Raw genomic sequence first — 19,411 nt, forward strand, 5'->3', positions numbered from 1 at the left:
CGATCAAACATCAAATTACCGTACTCGGTAAACAAGTTGTGAGAGATTGAAAAACAACTTTTTTTTTCTTTCTTACGAAATTTTGAACCTTAGACTAGTTTATACAGGGATATTATAAACCTTAAGAACACAAGTGGCTGTCTTCGAGATGGGATTTGATCCCACATCCTCGACGTGAAAGGTATGTGTTCTAACCACTCCATCAGACCCGTCGAGAGGAAAGCAACTTGAATGAATAAATTAAGTAATCCAATTCTTCTTTCTTCCTGTTATCTATGGCTGCAAATTACAACGGAATGGTATGGATTGTGATATTCATTGCATCCTTTACGGCTTCAAATCGCTTTTCACTACCACTTTTTATTTAATTTCATATCACTTACATACTAGGATAAAAATAAATTACATAAACAGGGCAGACCTGATTTGGGAATGCTCACTTTGTTGCTTATGTTTTTCAAATTGTTTTGAAGTTTTAATTTTTGTCAGGTCTACTAGTGGGACTTCCGAAGCAGATCAGATTTTGTTTTTAAATTTTCAGTCACTATTCCGCAGTTTGGTTCAAACCACTTCTAGTGCTTTTGGGCTTCCACCGATACACATCAAGTTCCACTATGAACATCGAAATCAATGCAATAATGTGTCTCAAAGTGTTTCCATGTTCTTATTCATCCATTTTTGTTTATGTGAGCTTAGACTAAGGTTGGAAAGATCTGCTTTTGATCAAGTTGTTTTGGCGAGTTGGTAGATTGAGAATTTTAAAACTAATTAATTCTGTCTATCAGTTGTGTGGTTATTGCTCTATCTTCATTATCTCCATTCCCTGCCTATTGTGGGGGCTTGCGTGCAAATTACAAAGTGAAATTTTACAGATACGAATCTGCGTTGGTTTTTTTTTGTATAATAAATATCACCATACCAATGAATTCCTTATGGAGCAACACCTTCCAGAGGTATCACCCCATCCCACCAAACACACCCAGAAATTCTATTCCATAGGGAATTCATTGCATATTCTGGCAAAGCTGGCACATTATCATTATCTCTCCTGATGGGTGCTCTCCGACGTATTGTTTTTTTTGCTTCTTTTGTTTTCCCTGCTGGCTGAGATTATCCCTTATCTTCTTTTTTTTGCGTGTCGTGCAGATTCGGAGAAAGACGAATCGGCAAAGAGGCCCCTCTCTAAAACGAGCCGGTAATCATCATTTGTACAATTGCTTCAATTTAGATATACAAATTGCATCTAACATCGCTGCTATCTACACACGAACTGCTTTTGTATTGTAATGGTTCCATTCAAAGTATGTCATATCAGGTTGATCAGACGACTGTGAATTAGCTTAAGGTTATGTGTCTCGTTGATCTGGTTGAGTTATTTTTAACTCAAAGTTGGGTGTACGTTTTTAATTAAATTATAAATCCTTCACAATTTATTCGATTCAACTCTTTTGAAGCCTAAGGTTTTTGCTATATATTTAATTGTTTATTGATTATAGTTATAATAATATTGTTACTTTTCGAAATAACATTGGTGTTTACAGCCATTACTCAAGTCACGCTTCTGATTTTGTCATAGTTTTATAGAAGATTTATTTAAATGCAGAAATAAATCATTAAACCATAACAAAACCATAAATGTTGTCAGGCTACCTTTGAAAATACAGTCGCCTCTCCACATCACGATATCGAAGGGACCATCGAGATAGGGAGAGATCGAGACATAGAACAAATTTTTAACGGATACTAGATTGAAAATCACTCCGTTGCCAGGAAAATCAAAAACAAACAGATGTCATTTCGTCTTCTCAAATTGTTTTGAATCTCTAAAATCTAGTCTAGTAGCCTTTGATAATGGGCATATTGACATATGGAGAGAAAATTGAGAACGAAAATCACATCGAGATAGGGAGATATCGAGATAAGGAGGATATCGAGATATGGAGAGTGAAAATGTATGCAGATTGAAGGGACCGAAAAAATCATCGACATAGGGAGAGATATCGAGATGTAGAACATCGAGATGTGGAGAGTCGACTGTAGAATAAATGATACTTGTAACTGTAGTTGTTGAAACACATAACCTTATAATACGTCACGCCATATTATGTTGCGTCATAGAGAGTTTCTCCCATATACTAAGACTTGCACAGTACTGAGTTCGTTATCGGCTCTAAATCAGACTTAGGTGCTAGGTTGTAGAGTTGTTTCTTCTTCACATTTCTTAATCGTATGTGGGATCACACGGCTGGCTCTTCTGGAAAATGGTACACCTACTAGCCTTAGTTGGGATAACGGTAGAAGATCGGGTTGTACGGTCTCTTGGAGAACCGTTCCGGTTGAACGTCAGCGCGCAGAATCACAACACCCGATGGGTTGACCTTTACCTTGATCTTGGTCTGGGGGCTCAGTATTCCGTAGTCGACTTCCTCGTACAGGTCCTGAAATGAAATGGTGTTTCGTGAGGTCGTGTGATTTTATCGAAGTTGAAATAATTATCTTACCTCAACCCTGTATCCGGTGGGGGAGATCAGACCCAGCTCACGCAGGGTGACGGCCACATCCGAGGGAGTTCCGTCGGTTCTTCGGTTTACGAAGGCGATGGCGTACGAGTAGAACGTTTGGTAGATCGGTGTGATCGGACGGGACCAGATTTCGATGCCCTTGTGCTGTTGAGGATTGCATGTAAAAAAATATTGTATCTACATTATCGAAATCTTTGTTATAAAAATCTGATGTATAAATATGTCAATCTTTCTGCAATTTGTGTTTCGGTTTTTATAGGCTATCTTTATTTATTGCTTGTACGAATCCAGATGCACTTCTGGAATTGGAATAAAATAAAACCAAAAGTTTTTTGATCTACATTGCAAGAATATCAGAAAAAAATCTTTCCATTCATTCCTACAGACATTTTTTGGGGTCTAATCACTTTCACCAGGATTTTATCAAACATTTCTGAAAGAATATCGTTCACAATACTAGGACTCTTCAAAAATTTTACCTAAATTTGACTTGAAAATAGACTCAAAACACATTTTTTAGTTTCGACAGAATGTACTAAAGAACCTGTCATTCACCTTTTAAGGCTTCTGCCGAGAATCTTGCCAACAAAACTACTAATTATCTCATAATAAATTTATCTAAGTAGCAATTCATCGAAACGTCTGTCCATGAATTTATACAGAAGTATTTCCATGAGTTTGTAGAGCACGAAGCCTCTAGCAATTTCTCCAAGTATGTTGTTATAAGTCCCTACAAATAACAATTTAGGAATCCTTGAAGAATTATTTCAAATAATCTTTCAGAAACAGTTTTGACAGCCTATTGAACCTTATTCAGGGATTTGACAGTTTTGTTGTTTTATCGTTGAAATGTTCAATCGGGTTCCGGGTCATTTGGCCGAACGCCATTTGGCCGAATGCCGTTTGGCCGAACGCCATTTGGCCAAAAGGGTCATTTGGCCGAAAGGGTCATTTGGCCGAATGCCATTTGGCCGAATGCCGTTTGGCCGAAATTGAAAATAATTGATGATAGATAATAGTTAGCATGAATTTTTAATGAATTTCAAAGAACAATTTATTCTTAAAGAAGGATAAATCAGCTCTTTAGTTTTAGTTCAAGAAATAGTCAATGCTGAAAGAAGAACATCATTAATGAAAACAATTATTAACTTCTCTGCTAACGGTAATAGTAGCCAGCAGAGGTTTTCGCATTGCGTTTGTAGTCAGCTTTTGACAGCAACTAAAAGACAGTTTAAGACTTTTTCGTCCTTCTGTAGCATCGGTTCGCTTCAATGCTTCGAATCGTATTAAGCGATTTTATTCATAGTTCTAGCAAACACGAGTTTTGACTTCTTCTTTTCTCGACGGAGAAACAGTGAACCTATTTGACGTTCACTGAATCGTACGATTTATTGATATACGAAAGCAACGGTGCAGATTTAATCTGGGAGGACAATGAAATCTTTCCTAAGTTAACCCTTGCGCTAAAAATATGTTTTTAATTAGACTCTTTATGAGCGTATTAGAAGCCATAATTCCAATAAACTATGAAAAATATTCAAATATGAAAGAACAGCCTATGATCAAAAGAAGGAAAAATCTCTTATAAGAACTAAAGCAAGTGTAATGCACATAATTATTATATCAGTATAACTACAAAGAACTGCCGATTATGTAAAGAAGGTAAAATTGTCAATAAAAAAATAAGATTTATTATTGCCAACAATTATGGAACCAGTACAAATCGAAAGAATAGCCTATGATTAGAAGAAGAAAAAAATTCTGATGAAAACCAATCAGGAGTAAACCTAGCACACCGTTGGTAATCCGGAAACAAACCAACCCATCAGCTTAGAGTCTTGACACAAGTTCAAAACTTCGTCCTGAATTAACGGATCGTTTGAATTAATCTCCTGGAGCACTTATATAGCGACAAATATGACGTTCGGCCACATTATCAAAATCAACAAATGAATCACCTGATTAGTTATTGGGCCACACTTATGACTCCTACTTATCAGCGTTGAAGCAATTTTTTTTTCCGTGGTTCGGCCAAATGACCCGTTCGGCCAAATGACCCGTTCGGCCAAATGACGTTCGACCAAACGGCGTTCGGCCAAATGAACGGACACCGTTCAATCGTAATTTAAAATTGGTTTTCCTATCAATTTTATTCTGGAAAACTACTTAATCGGAAATCCGTTCCATTGTTCTTAGCACTGTAGCAGTTTTCCAAAATTGAATTGATTTATAAACTTCGATTAGAAATATCTCTAATGGCATTCTACTAGGAATTTTGCTAAAAAATCCAATTAGGTTAGGCAGCATCTACAAATTACGTAACACTTTAGTAAGAGGGGGGGGGTGGTTAGGTTCAAACGTTACGGCTCATATAAAAAAATGATTTTTTTCATACAAAAAGCGTTACGGAGGAGAGAAGGGGTAAAAAAAAAACAATTTTAGTGTTAGGACGCTGCCTTATGGGTTAATTCTATTAAATATTGCTTTAGGAAACATTTGTAAACAGTATTCCATCAAAATTAGTCTCCTTTTCTTCTTAAGATCACCAAGAATTCCATCAGATATTGTTCTACAAAACCGCTCAGAATTTTTTTTTTTTCAAAAGAATTTCTTAAGAGATTTTGTGAGGAACTATTCCACAGATTATTTCAAGGATACGTTCAGGAAAATGTTTACAATTATATTTAATAGTTCATCACATTATTAATCACTCTTCAATTTTTTTAGGACGATCTTTGAGGTATTTGCTCTTGAATCACATTCGGAATCACACAAAAGAATAAGAGATTAGTGACCGTAAAATTGATCAGTAATTTTACAACTTTTTGTTTTATTATCCTTTACCTTAGTAAGGACCTTGGGTCTTTTTTGACCCATTTCAAAATTCAAACTTTTGATTGAAATAACCTTGCAATTTAAAATTTTCTGAAAATTATATTTTGTGTGAAATTTTGTTTTTGCGTAGTTATTATGTATCCGGTAGAAATCAAGACCAACATTTATTTAAAATTTTTGTTTTCTCAGGCCCCGTGCGTCGCAGCTAATATGTGAATAGTGGGCTGTGTTCATAAAAATCGTAAGAATGCAGCGCCACACTAAAAAACTGATTTCAAAATGCGGCGAGTTGAGGCGCGTCGCGAGTCTCACTGGCGCGATCCGGTTTGGTGGCGGTGCGACAATACAATTTATTACTTAGGGCTTTTTCTACCCGAAAATTTAAACAGCTCGCAAAAATCAGTGTGTTCACCGAATTTAGTTGTATTGGACTTGAATGAAAGGCACACATGTCTAGTTTTAGAAACCCTCCCGGAGATCCGGATTTGATCACTGTGGCCGCCGGGAACCTACTACATCTGAAAAAAGTCCCTTCAGAGGGTCTCTGAATACTCTGAATCTCTGAAGGGTACTTTGACAACCTGTTGTTTCGTAACTAAACAAGTAATCTGAACCGTCCTCATTTTGTTGAGCATTCACGTGGACTGTGAATAGAGGTTCTTAAATCACTTAGTTATGCATACCCGGTTCCGGAAACCCGGAACATCCATAAAGTAAGTTTCCATCGCAGTTTTGTACATGTAATTCACATCGGTACTACTCGGTTGATGGATATTTTGGCATAAAAGCACCGGAGATACCCGTATTGTGGGACATATCAGTTTTTGTACCAAAACCAGACATGCGACGGCTAATGAGCCATGATACTTGTGACTTTTCTAGTTCAATTATATATGAATAATCATTCTGGCTAGTTGTGCCAAGAAAATTAAACCTGAAGTTCGTAGACACAAAAGTAAATTTGGACAAATTGAGATGTCTTCTTCTTCTTCTTGGCATTACGTCCCCACTGGGACAGAGCCAGCTACTCAGCGTAGTGTTCTTATGAGCACTTCCACAGTTATTGACTGAGAGCTTTCTTTGCCAAAGTTGCCATTTTCGCATTCGTATATCGTGTGGCAGGTACGATGATACTCTATGCCCAGGGAAGTCAAGGAAATTTCCATTACGAAAAGGTCCGGGACTGACCGGGAATCGAACCCAGACACCTTCAGCATGGCTTTGCTCTGTAGCCGCGGACTCTAACCACTCGGCTAAGGAAGGCCCCTAAATTGAGATGTAAAATATGTGAAAAATAATGGAATCCGTCTGGTGAGCTTCGATCTCACGACTCCCAATACGCTAGACTGGACGCGTTGATCAACTACGCCACAAAACGGATAACGCAGCTGCAGCTTCGTCGGCCAACCTGAAACCTGAGCACCTGAGTGGTCATTTACTTATTATTGTGTGAGAAAAGTCACATGCCCGAAAAACCATGGAGATTGAGCCGTCAAATGTCTTGTTATGGTACAAAAACTAATGTACCCCATGATACGGGTTTCTTCGGTGGTTATTCCTGGGTTATTTTAGTGACAGCAAAGGACCAGACTGGCCATCCATTCACTATTATGTGAGTTGTGTCACGTGCTCAGAAAACTAGCAAAGTTGAGCCGTCACATGTCTAGTTTTGGTACAAAACCTGAAATCGCCCACAATAAAGATATCACCGGTTGGTCATGCCTGGGTTATTTCGGTGGTAACAATTAGCCAGAGTGGTCATTCACTTATAATTGAACTAGAAGAGTCACAGGTATTCAAAATCATAAAGAATGAGCTGATGCATGACTAGTTTTGGTACAAAAACTTAAATATCGCACAGTACGGGTATCTCCGGTGGTCATTCTTGGGTTATTTTGGTAGTGAAGAAGAACCAAAGAGGTAATTCATCATTGAACTGGAAGAGTCACAGGTATTAAATTCATGAAGAATGAGCCTTCACATACCTAGTTTTGGTACAAAACTGAAATGTCCCACAATAAGGGTATCTCCGTTGGTCATTCCTGGGTTATTTCGGTAGCCCACAAGAACCAAAGTGGCTATTTATTTATAATTGAACTAGCAGAGTCAGAGGGATTGAAAATCATGAAGATTGAGCCGTCGCATGACTACTTTTGTTACTAAAACTTTGTGGTCCCATATTACGCGTGTCCCGGTGGCCATTCCGGTGCTCCAAAAGAACCAGAATAACCATCCTTTCATTCTTTTGACAAAATACATGCAAACATAAAAAATCGTAAGGAATTCAGCACAATTTGTTTGGTTGTGGGTCATAAATCTGAGTAATTTAATCGAATTGTCCTGATTGGCCACCTTCCGGCACTCCAGGAACTGGTTCCGCATGGACCATACTGGACCGAATTTTTCAGGGGATGTGTGCCGGTAATTGGTTCCTTACTACAGAAAAATTGTATGTCAAAATATCCATCAACCAAATAGTACCAATGTGAATTACATATACAAAACTGCGATGGAAACTTACTTTTAGGATGTTCCGGGTTTTCGGAACCGGGTATGCATAACTAAGAGATTTAAAAATCTTTATTCATAGTTCACGTGAATACCCATTCAACAATATGAGTTCAGATTACTTGTTTAGTTACGAAACAACAGGTTGTCAAAGTAAGAGTCTCTTATAGGATTTTTTCAGATGTAACAGGTGTGTCTTTCATTTAAGTTCAACAGAACTAAATTCGGTCAATACACAGATTTTTGCGAGCTGTTTGAATTTTCCCTAAGGGATGGTACACAAATTATGTCACGCTAAATTTCAACTTTTTTGACCCCTCCCCCCTCTGTCACGTTTTTTGTATGAGTCCTCCAAAATTATTGTAAGGCTTGTCACGCTCGGATCGGCCCTCCCCCCCTCGGAGCGTGACGTAATTTGTGCATGACCCCTAAGTCACAATTTGTAACTTTTTGTTAGGGACTAAGGAAGGTTAAGAATAGAGTTATTGACAACCAGTACTACGTTGATCATTATCAGTGGTAGTCGAAATACGCGTATCTGTCAAAGATAAGCATTTAGGAGCGGAATTAAAAGGTATACGGTACTCCATCTACTTTTAAGTTTCTCTATTCCATACCAGATAATTTCCAATACTTACAACCTGAATGAGGTATGAATTAGCACTGCATGAGAGGTAAAATACCTCAAATAATACCTTCTGCATATTTTACAAACACCAAGCTGATAATTAGTTCAGGTACTGTAATACCGTAATCCGGGGTAACATTGATCAGCGGGGTAACATTGATCGGTATGACCCTTCTTGTAATAAGTTCGAATCATCCTTTATTGATGGAATATTTTCAAAGCATGAATAATGCCTCTCTTTCTTACATTCGTAAGCTAATGAAAATTGAGCTTTTGCGAAAATTGCGTTTAGTTAATGCGTAAATTTGTCAACTTTTTTAATCAATGATTTTTGTCATTATAGATGACACTACCGAAGATTCATGTCTTACATGAGTTCTGCATGTGGTATGAGCAAGGAAAATGCAGTAGTTACTAAAATTGGTATCGCTGAAAATGATTCCGTTGTCAAATCTTTTAAAAGTTCATTCAATTAAGCAACATTAACGAACTACTATTAAGAATGCAGAATTTCCTTAGGAAATTGCCTACCTTTAGGCGTAATCCACGATTCAAAGTGTTTTAATGTTTTAAATAACTCAAAAAGTAAATGACTTGTAAGACTTGTAAGTTTGGCCTTCATATTCGGCATCAGAAGCCATGATTTAAGTAAGTTACGACCTTTTCAATATTACCGAACCTTGTTTACATGGGTGATCAATGTTACCCCATATCAGCAAAATCAAAAAATCACTTAAAACATTTATTTAAACATACACAAATCTTTTGAAAACCAAAATACAGTATGTAGTCACAAGCGGTGGGTGTCAGTACTTGTTTTAAAAATATAAAACCTGCGACATTTGCATTTCCAAATGAAAAATTTAAGAAATATCTCAAAAAATGATCAATGTTACCCCGGATTACGGTACCTAAATAATTCATGATGGATTTTCATATAAAAGTGAAATTTTTCAATAGTAGTTCAACACTTCCAGCAGTCCTAAATAGCTATCGAATACCAAAATGAAGTATTTTTATTTAGTACATCATCAAATGTTTTGCCTCCAAGAATGGTCATTCATAGCCAATTTTGAGTTCTACTTAGCATGCAAGATGTCCATCAAAAACATCTTCCATATATGATGAAAAATAACACATTTTACGATGTTGTTCTGAATGTTCATTCTTCTTATTTTTATTGCATGTTTGATACCATGATCGAGGGAATCTATGCAAAATGAATGTATTTTGAGACACTGGTGCACAATTTACTAAGATTGTTCGGTATTGGGTGCTGTCCGGTATTTTATTCTAAAGGTTGTAGGCATATTTCGTTTGATATTCTCTTTATTTCGATAATTTGGGATTACATTGATCACCCATTTAAATCATGTTCAGTACTATTTTGAATACTGTTGCAAGTTAAATTACTGCTTTTGAAGCCGAAAGCTTAAGAGTCATTTACTTTTTGATTTATTATAAATTAAAATGTAATGAATTGCAAAACGTCCCTGAAGTAGGCAATTTTCTAAGGAATCTTTGCATTAAAAAATGCTTGTTTTGTTTGAACAGATTTATAAAAATGTTGTCAACGGATTTTGGCGATTCCAGTTTTGTTTAAGCCAATAATTTCCTGCTTACATAATTTGTGAAATACGGGTAATGCATGGGTATTCGTAAAGCCAAATTGGCAAATGGCAAATTATTCTTTGATAGATTTAAAAAAAATATTCATGAACACAACTCAATTATCGCAAAACAAAATTAGGTGGTCTGAGCCCCACAATATAGGATAGTGAGTGGCGAACGCTAAGTACGAAAAACCATTATAATAAAATAAACAATAATAATGAACATAATATAAGATAGAGTTGCTCGATTAATGCTTTGAAAATTGTTTAATTGATCAATGATATACTGTTTTATGGTAAATAATATAATATTTAAATAAAGAGTTACGGAGGGAATTTGAGGGAAATCGTTTAAAGGAAATTCATGGGAAAAGAAAAAAAGAAAAGAAATGTTAGGTTAGGTAAGAAATTTGGTGAGTTTGTTCCAATCTGTAGCGTTTGAAATTATACACACACTTGCCAGAACGTCTACCGAACGTATCTTGTGGCATTAGCGTTCCCAATATCATTTCACAATATCCCGTAACACCTATGAGAGCCACTTCTTCGCATTTTCCAGCATTCGCAAGGACGTAGCCAGGACAGCTCTCAACTGTTGGAGGATGCGTCAATCATAGAAGTTAGTCATAAACTTTGGCTTTGGTAACCTACGGGAAGGAGTCCACCCTTATACAACGATCAAGGACTGTACTACCTACGAATTTGTGCGAATTGCTTAAAGCTAATGCTAATAATTTTGCAGTTAATCCCAAAAGAAATATCAATGAAATCTGAGATTTTTTGTACTACATAAGGCACGTGGAACATACCGCAAAATGATCTCACGCTATGTCTGAATCAGGAGATTTTAAAAATCGAATGTAGGGTGCAGAACCACTTGGGCACTTCCATGATTCACTTAGGCATGGGGGGTTTTTCTCGACCAAATATTAGCTCTGTAGCTTTAAAAAAACCCACTGCCAAAGTGAATCAAAAGTACTAAGAACAGGATCTGGCTCCAAATTTTTTTCGCTAGAGTTCAGTATTCAGCACATATTTTCATAATTGGAAGATTTTAAAATATAGTATCAATTTTTGTTCGATTTTTTAGCTATTTTTCATACTACAACCTATGCAAATCCCGTTTTGTGACCATACATAATGTATGCAAAAAACACCGATAGAACTTTCCGGTTTTGAAAATTTGGACCGAATATTGATCTCTAACAAGAAAAAATCCGATGTACATTCGATATTTATAATCTCCTTGTTCAGACATACCGTTCTCTGAAGTAACTTTTGGTAGGAATTGGGTTAAGCTATGTTGAAGCAATTCCTGGAGGATTTTTCAATGGAATTTTCAATGAAATCTCTAGAAGAATTCTTGGAGAGCTTCATCGTGGAAAACTTGGATTAGTGTCATAATAGCTAAAAAACAATTTTTTGGAAAAATCCAGGATGAACTTCATGAGAAATACATTGAAAGCATAAGCATGTGAAAGAGTATCTGGTGAAATTAATAAGAAAACGGTTTGACAATTCTTGGAGAAATATCGGAAGGAATTCCTGAAGACATTTCTCAAGGACTCTATAGAAGTACCTATGTGTAGTGAAGCTCATTGAAATATTACAGAAGGAATTCCCAGAGTAATCACCAAAGCATTCATAAATGAATCACTAGGAACAAATTTGGAATATTGCCAGGCAATAATCCTGGTGAAATCTTCTGTATTGCCATTCATGTAGACAATTTATATCAATTTCTCAACTTGTAAACTTTCTGCGGATAATCCATTGAACAACACCAACTTCCACCTACCTTGTATATCCTCCTGCCCTGGATTCCGAGAGGATCCTGATCAACGGCAATGATCTTCTTGTTCTGCAAGATCGCCTTGAACTCCGGTCGAATCGTTCGCAAATCCACCGACATCATCAGAGGGGCAGCCATGATGGCCCACAGTGCCATTTGTGTCTTCGATTGTTCGTAGCTCAGACCGAAGTTGCCGATGATCAACTACGAATTTAAATGGATCAACATGAGATCAAGATCTTCAGCACTACCAACAAAAACATACCATATCAGGATCGTTCCAGTGTCCGGGACCTGCATTCGGGATAATCGCATCCTGATTGTTTCCATAGTAGTCGATGATGCTCTCCAGCGAAGCCCACGAATCCTGGATGTCGTCGTAGTTTCTCCACAAATTACAGTGTTGGATGATGGACGAGTAGTTTGGCTGAAACGATTCCAAAATCAGATTCCATTAAATGGTGCGTAATTTATGAACCGCTCTCCTCGCAGACTCACGTTCATTCCGGCGTAGATCTGATACACGGGCCAACTGCAGGAGTACACCATCGCGCGTCCGGTGGCATTCAGGTGCCGTCCAAACTCCGGATAACCGTGGTCCATATCGATCGGGAGCGAGTAACACCCATCCAACTTGACGTAATCCACATCCCAGGAAGCGAACTGGGCGGCATCGTTCTGCGAGAAGCCCAGAATACCGGGGTATCCGGCACACGTGTAGTTACCGTAGTCCTCGTAAATGCCAAACTTGAGCCCCTTGGCGTGCACGTAATCGGCGAGGGCCTTCATGCCACTCGGGAACCGGCGTCGATCGGCCACCAGCTCTCCGCGAGGTCCACGCGACTTTTCCAGCCAGCAATCGTCGACGTTGATGTATTCGTAGCCGAGGGCGGCGTAGCCTTCACTCACCACCAGGTCGGCCATCGTGCGGAATAGGTTTTCACTGTTGACGAGGCGGGGAGAGAGAGAAAGAGGAAGAAAGGTCGTTAGCAAGTAGTCGATACTTTTTCTATGAGTTTGATGAATTAATGTTATTAGGTGGCGGAAAAGCGCCAATTACGAGATGGCAGAGATTTATTTAATGATGGGTTGATGTCTAAATTGTAGCTTGGACTGAAGCTAATACTGTAGTGTGTTTTCCCTTATTCGTCCCAAACTCAAAGGAGCTTCTTATTTAAAGCGGAAAAATCTACTTTTGTATAGAACGGTATGTGGTATGGACTGTCATGAAGATAGCATGAACCATTTCCGAAAATATAGTTCCACTACTAGGGACGTTAATTATTGTTTATATTTCCAAATTATACACCATGCAATTTTTGCTTTAGTTTTTGTATAGAGTTGATATGTGGACGCCGTGGCGCTAGAGTTTCCAATTTTCCCGGGATTCGACTTCTCGAGAAACGGGAAATAAAATTGCCATTAAAATTGAAAATATAGCAAATTTGATATACTTTTCTTTTTAAGTTATTCGTATTGCATGTATGTAAATTTTTATGGTTACTTCTTTTTTTTTTTGTGAGTTTGTGTTTCTAAAAATATCTGTTGGCTTCGTTTTAATCGTCAGGCTTCAAAACAAGAAAGTTTATAACATTGAGCAAAATTCCATGTGGAGCGTATTCTTGACAATTTGTATGAAATTCAAATAATATTTACCAACATTGAATCAATCCTTTCAAGCGCTAGAATACAAACCAACTAAGGTGTGGCCTATTTAGAATTAGAACATACGCAAATTGGAACAATTTGGATATAGTTCTACAAAAATGAATTCCGTTTTAACTCAAATGTTGCATTTCTTGTAAGCTTCAAAGTAAAAATAAGAAAAATTCATCCCCTTTTACAAGAAATTGGTGGACTTTTCCCGCAATACGGTTACTTAATTTGCACACACTATTTTTATTCATATTTTTGACAAGTTCATCCCATTTAGTTTACAGTTCATCGATGTTTTGGCGATACTTTCATTTGCTCTTAGCTTCCGATACATAATAGCCCAAAATCTCTTTAAATTGGGCTGAGTTGGTGTAAATTAGGTGGGTATCACCAATAGGAGTATTAGATTTAGAACGCTAGAGGCGCTGTTTGGTCCATATAATGGTTGTGATGAAAATGGATCGACCTCAGTAGCCTTGATTTTCAATTGGCTCGATTCAACGGTACTCAAAGTGTCAAAGGGATTGTTTTGTTTTTATTAGACGTGAAAAGAAAAGTGAAACGAACGGAATAAGTGTAGCTGATAAAAGGTAATCCAAATCGTCAAAAAGAATGGAAAGTCCACATAATGAGATGAACTTCGATACACTGAATTGAACGGGTTTTGTTTTATAGAGAAGCTATTGCGTGACCAACGAATGCAAGCAAGTCCTCAGCTCACTTTACGACTGTGCTAGTTTTATCATGTATACTATGCAAGCCGACATAACTGATAAGAAAACAAATAAAACGATACTTCATATCATGTCGGAAACTGTTCGGATTAACGTATACAAAATCTAAAAAAATGTATATCAGTTTCGTTTGAATGAAACAACATTGCGTCACTTTTTATTTAACTTTCCATTATATTTCTATTGCTAAAATTATAGAACAATTATGATAACTGTTCGTTGAAAGCCATATCACCAAGAAGCAATGGAATAATAATAATTAAGTAACTGAAAATACACATTTCTTCCACAGTTTTCTTGTACGTTGCTTCCCAAAATACCGTTTTACGCGGTCGAACCACAGCATGGAGAATTCCTCTTCAATCGTTATGAAGTTGTTTTCTCTTATAACCAGGTGAAATCAACTCACCTGTAAAAAATCAGAACTGCTACGACAAATGAAATGTAATATGTTGTTAACAAAATGTTAATAAAATCTTAAATTTGTTTTACCAAATTAGGATGATAGTGTTGTCTAATAACACAGAACACCTAGATATAAGAAATGAATGTAATGTTTGGAATGATACTAATAAAGAAATTAAAAAAAAAATCGTTATGAAGCACTTTGTTCAAAACTACCTTATAATCTCCATTTATTGTCAAATCTTGATCGTGTTAAAGCAAGCTCACCATCGTACACCTAGAATTAAAAGTAGCCCGTTCGTGTATTTGTGTGGTTGTGGATGTAGAAGAATTTATCACCTGAGGAACGACAGATTTCAACCGGACTTTCGGCTGTATGTAGAACACTATAGCTCATTTTTTTTTCAATCAAACACAACACGCGACTATGGATAATACAAATATTAGTAGTAGAACGCTAGTGGCGTTGTTGTCACAAAATTGATTTTAATAATTATTGCCTTAATTAGTTCAATACCATTTGTTGTTTTGGTTTTGAAAATTGATCTGACACTTTGAAACCCGGTACTCACGCTGTCAGTTCGTGGCAAACTAGATGTTGGTAACACGAACAGCAGCGACATTAGCATTCCTAGGTTAATGCCTCTACTGTATCACCTATCATGAAAAAAATCCTTGAATTCCATTAATCAAACAACCCCTCGGTACGGAATTTGGCCACATTTCTCTATTGTTGTTCCCTATTTGGTTGTCTGCAGACATGGTATGATCAGAGGCTTCAATATCCGAAGTCGAATCCATTGCACGGTACTTCACGGCAGCACCGATTTTTTTTGGCCAAACCGCGGTCTAAAATGTTTGAATTTGAATCAATGGATGGAAAAAATCGCCTCTAGCGACTAATAACATAGTATTTGAAAGGTCTAAGAGGGCCGTTGCTCTTGCAGAAGCATGATTTGAACAGCTCATCACGCGCGCTTAGTAAGGATAAATGGAGCATCCGATGCACTGTTTGTCGCGGGACAAACCGTTTGTCGGATGTTGTAACAAGTCGCGATTAACATGAATCAGAACGCGTTTACGGCATAATTTTTCACTCATACCATACCCGATTGATATTCGAATCTTAAATGGCATACCACAAGGCAGAACGCGGAATACGTAAAAATCTCCCAAAAGTTATGACTTTGGTTTGCGAACAATTGATCGTTAGCACACATGCCGAGCGATTCATTTTTCGCGGTGTTTGGACTTGACGACTAATGGTTAATCGTTGTTGCTATGATCGCACGATAAAGAACAACCGCAATGCATCATTTATTTTGTCATGATCACTAGATTTCCATCCTTGGTCCTGACTTTTCTCCACAGCTGACGGTGAACAGTAACTGCCCGACGTTTCCTGGCTTACGATCTGTCAAAATAGTTACTTCGTAGTTATTCAGTACGAGCCACACAGTAAATATTTATTGAAAAACACTTTTGCAATTTCTGTTCCTGATCAAGATGTTTTTTTTTTTTCAAATTTTTGTGCGTGATTACAGTTAACTCTCCCTTACTCGATATTCTGTAATTCGATATCGAGTTAGAGAACCATAGTAAAAGTTGGTTTCATGGCTAACTCGATGGTCCTTTGGAACGTAGTTGCACTGCTTTTGTGTTCTGTAACTCGATACAGTAGAAGCATTAACCTAAGAATGCTAATGTCGCTGCTGTTCGTGTTACCAACATCTAGTTTGTCACGAACTGACAGCCTGAGTACCGGGCATCAAAGTGTCAAATTAATTATAAAAACATAAACAACGACAAGACATTGAACAAACAATGAAAAACCATAATTAAAGGTAAGAATAATTAAAATCAGTTAGCGTTCTACTACTAATATTTCTATTCTCGATACCTCTCTAACTCGATGGTCCCTTCAAGATCGAGTAAGGGAGAGATGACTGTATTTCCTTTTTCTTCTCTCCTATGTTGAATTTCTCAGAAGTGCGTTCAAATTAAGCTGCGAAAAAAATTATGCGATGTTATTGTTATAGAGCACACATGGACCAACGATGTTTGTTTCAATTCTAATTGGCCACACCTTAGAGTCTAATGTTGAAAATTGTTACTGTTACATCCATGAAAACTTCATAAGCCTACTCCATTCATGGAAAAAATCGCTCGAAAAATCTTTTGTTTAGTATAGCTTATAATCATTTTTATTTGATTTCGGAGAACAACAAATCAACATCAAAATTTAGCTAGAGATCTAGTGAGGTTATTGCTAATAATGATCTTCTTCTTCTTGGGATTACATCCTCATTAGGACAGAAACTGCTTTTCGGCTTAGTGTTCAATGAGCACTTCCACAGTTATTAACTGAGAGTTTTCTTTGTCAAAGATGCCATTTTCGCATTCGTATATTGTTTGGCAGGTACGATTATACTCTATGCCCAGGGAAGTCAAGGAATTTTCATTACCAAAAGATCGTGGACCGACCGGGAATCGAACCCAGACTATACTAAGGGTTAAGGCTTTGCTTTGTAGCCGCGGACTCTAACCACTCGGCTAACGAAGGTCCCTGGTTAAAATTATATGAAAAGTAAATTATGCGAAGGTTTTTGTTTGAAAATAGATGGTCAATCCATTTTTAATAGTAATACCCGCGAAATACGGAAATCTCGAGAAACACGGGAATCCCGGGAAACAGAAAATCATTTCCCGGGAAACGAGAATCCCGGGATACCTCATTTCCCGGGAAATGTTCCCGGGATTGGAAACTCTACGTGGCGCCCATAGACCAAAAAGCTACGTCATGACGGTCCCTTTACGGTACATCCCACCACCTTGCTGGTCCATTTGACAGAAATTGTTTCCATCAATCTGATTTTGACTACAGATATGGCTTAAGTTAACCCCCTAAAATGGTAGTTTTTACCGCACAATTTATTTGCGTGTATGTTAGTAGCTGTATTTATTAAGTTTTTGTTACAAAAAATAAATATTTCATTCACAATGTTTTACCTTCTTTCAAAAATAAGAGGTCCATGTTTTGATTTACACTTCTAAAATTAAAAATTATATTGGATCGTTCTAAAATTTTGCCACAACTATTAACTTTAAAAATTGTGTTGTTAATTTGATTTATGACGAGTTAAAAATAAATAGTATTGAAGCTTTAAACATTTTGAACAAAAAACAATTGCTTCCATACCTAGGAATCATGCTGCAATAATTGGAAGCTTTCAATATTTTGCATATCATTTTTTCCTTCATTCATCAAGTTCTGTTTATCAAATGTTACGTATTTTTGAAAAGTTGAGGTTTTTATACGTTCAGCTCAAGCGTGTTCTAGAATAAGGGCGTAAGTCGCATAATCGATTTCTCTTCATCGATCCTCTCTTCTGTAAATAAAGGCGACAAGACGCAAGTTTGTCAGCACTTTTTCACCTCAGGACGCAAGAGTGTATCGCTACCTAGCGCCCTGAAATAAAAAAAATGCTAACAAACCCGCATCTTGTCACTTTTATTCACAGACGAGAGGATCGATAAAGAGAAATCGATCATGCGACTTATGCCCTTATTATAGCACACGCTTGAGTTATGCTTTTTAATAATCACTAAAAACCAGTTTGTTAATATTTCCGTCATACATTAACTCGCTTCCAAACAAAATGTATTCCGTCAAAGTGATATGTTACAGCCAAAGACGAAATGAAGTGCTTCATGTTCCTTGTAATAGAACAAAATCTAGAATGCCATGAAAAGTATACTGCGATCTGTCAATCTTGGGTACATTTTGCAGTACCAATGGACGAAATGTAGTACTAGAAGTGGTATCCATTCTTAACCCGATTACTATGTCTCTATTCGTCTCTGTTACAACGAACTCTCCTTTAAGCCTAATTTGCTGCTGAAAATTGCTGAAGAAATTTTTCACTGATTCCTTGCAGAAATTTTCAACAGCGACTCCCATTTGAACTGACATTTCTTTTCAACTGCGAACTGCGATCAGAAAAAAAAACCCTTTCTTGATCGATTCCTTCCAGGAATTTCCCATGCATCAAGATAGGCCAAGATCTCGATATCAAGTTAGAGAACCATAGTAAGCTGGTTCTCATGGCTACCTCGATGGTCCCTTGGATTGCATTTGCACTAATTTCATGTTCTATAACTCGATGGTCCCTAGAGTATTGAATTATGGAGAGTTAAGTTACAACAATTCTTGTAATCCACTGTTGATTATTGAAATATAAACTCACTCAGGATTTAGTTTTCAAATTAACTGTTTTTGTGATAAATACACAACCTAAGTTGCGTTTAACACTTGTTGTCATCGTCTTGCGTTCGGCAAATCTCTGAACACTTACCACGCTTGCTGAGAATTAGTTGAAAAAAATTAAATGGAAAAAATAAGTATATCAATTTTTAAAAGTACAGTAGTAAACGCTAATCTACAGTCATCTATCCCTTACTCGATATTCCGTACCTCGATATCGAGTTAGAGAAACATAGTAAAAGTTGGTTTTCATGGCTAACTTGATGGTCCCTTGGATCGCTGTTGCACTGGTTTCGTGTTCTGTAAGTCGATACCTCCCTAACTCGATGGTCTCTTCAACTGTATATAAATAAAAATGGAATGGTGTTTGTATGTCACAAAACGGATCGAGAACGGGTCAACGGATTTGAATGATTCTATCTCTGTTTTGTTCATCATGGGCTCTGGCAAGACG

At 37.2% G+C, this 19,411-nt stretch overlaps 2 protein-coding genes across 7 annotated transcripts in view; one reads left to right on the top strand and one right to left on the bottom strand.

The window, feature by feature from the left end:
- LOC5566513 (6-phosphofructo-2-kinase/fructose-2,6-bisphosphatase 1) overlaps window positions 1-19,411 on the top strand; it is a 399,659-nt gene that overhangs the window by 41,542 nt on the left and 338,706 nt on the right. The gene's annotated exons all lie outside the window — the stretch shown is intronic.
- Window positions 341-19,411, bottom strand: part of LOC5566514 (alpha-N-acetylgalactosaminidase) — a 254,907-nt gene continuing 235,836 nt past the window's right edge. For all 4 annotated transcript variants that reach the window (XM_021845467.1, XM_021845466.1, XM_001650856.2 and 1 more), the window contains exons 4-8: window positions 12,397-12,841; window positions 12,164-12,325; window positions 11,905-12,102; window positions 2,502-2,666; window positions 341-2,438 (exon numbers count right to left, since the gene is read on the bottom strand). In XM_021845467.1, coding sequence (XP_021701159.1) covers window positions 2,280-2,438; window positions 2,502-2,666; window positions 11,905-12,102; window positions 12,164-12,325; window positions 12,397-12,841 — 1,129 coding nt within the window. In that variant the 3' untranslated portion in view covers window positions 341-2,279. The remainder of the gene's footprint in view (window positions 2,439-2,501; window positions 2,667-11,904; window positions 12,103-12,163; window positions 12,326-12,396; window positions 12,842-19,411) is intronic.

Source organism: Aedes aegypti, chromosome 2 (genome assembly GCF_002204515.2).
Source record: "Aedes aegypti strain LVP_AGWG chromosome 2, AaegL5.0 Primary Assembly, whole genome shotgun sequence".
NCBI lineage: Eukaryota > Metazoa > Arthropoda > Insecta > Diptera > Culicidae > Aedes > Aedes aegypti.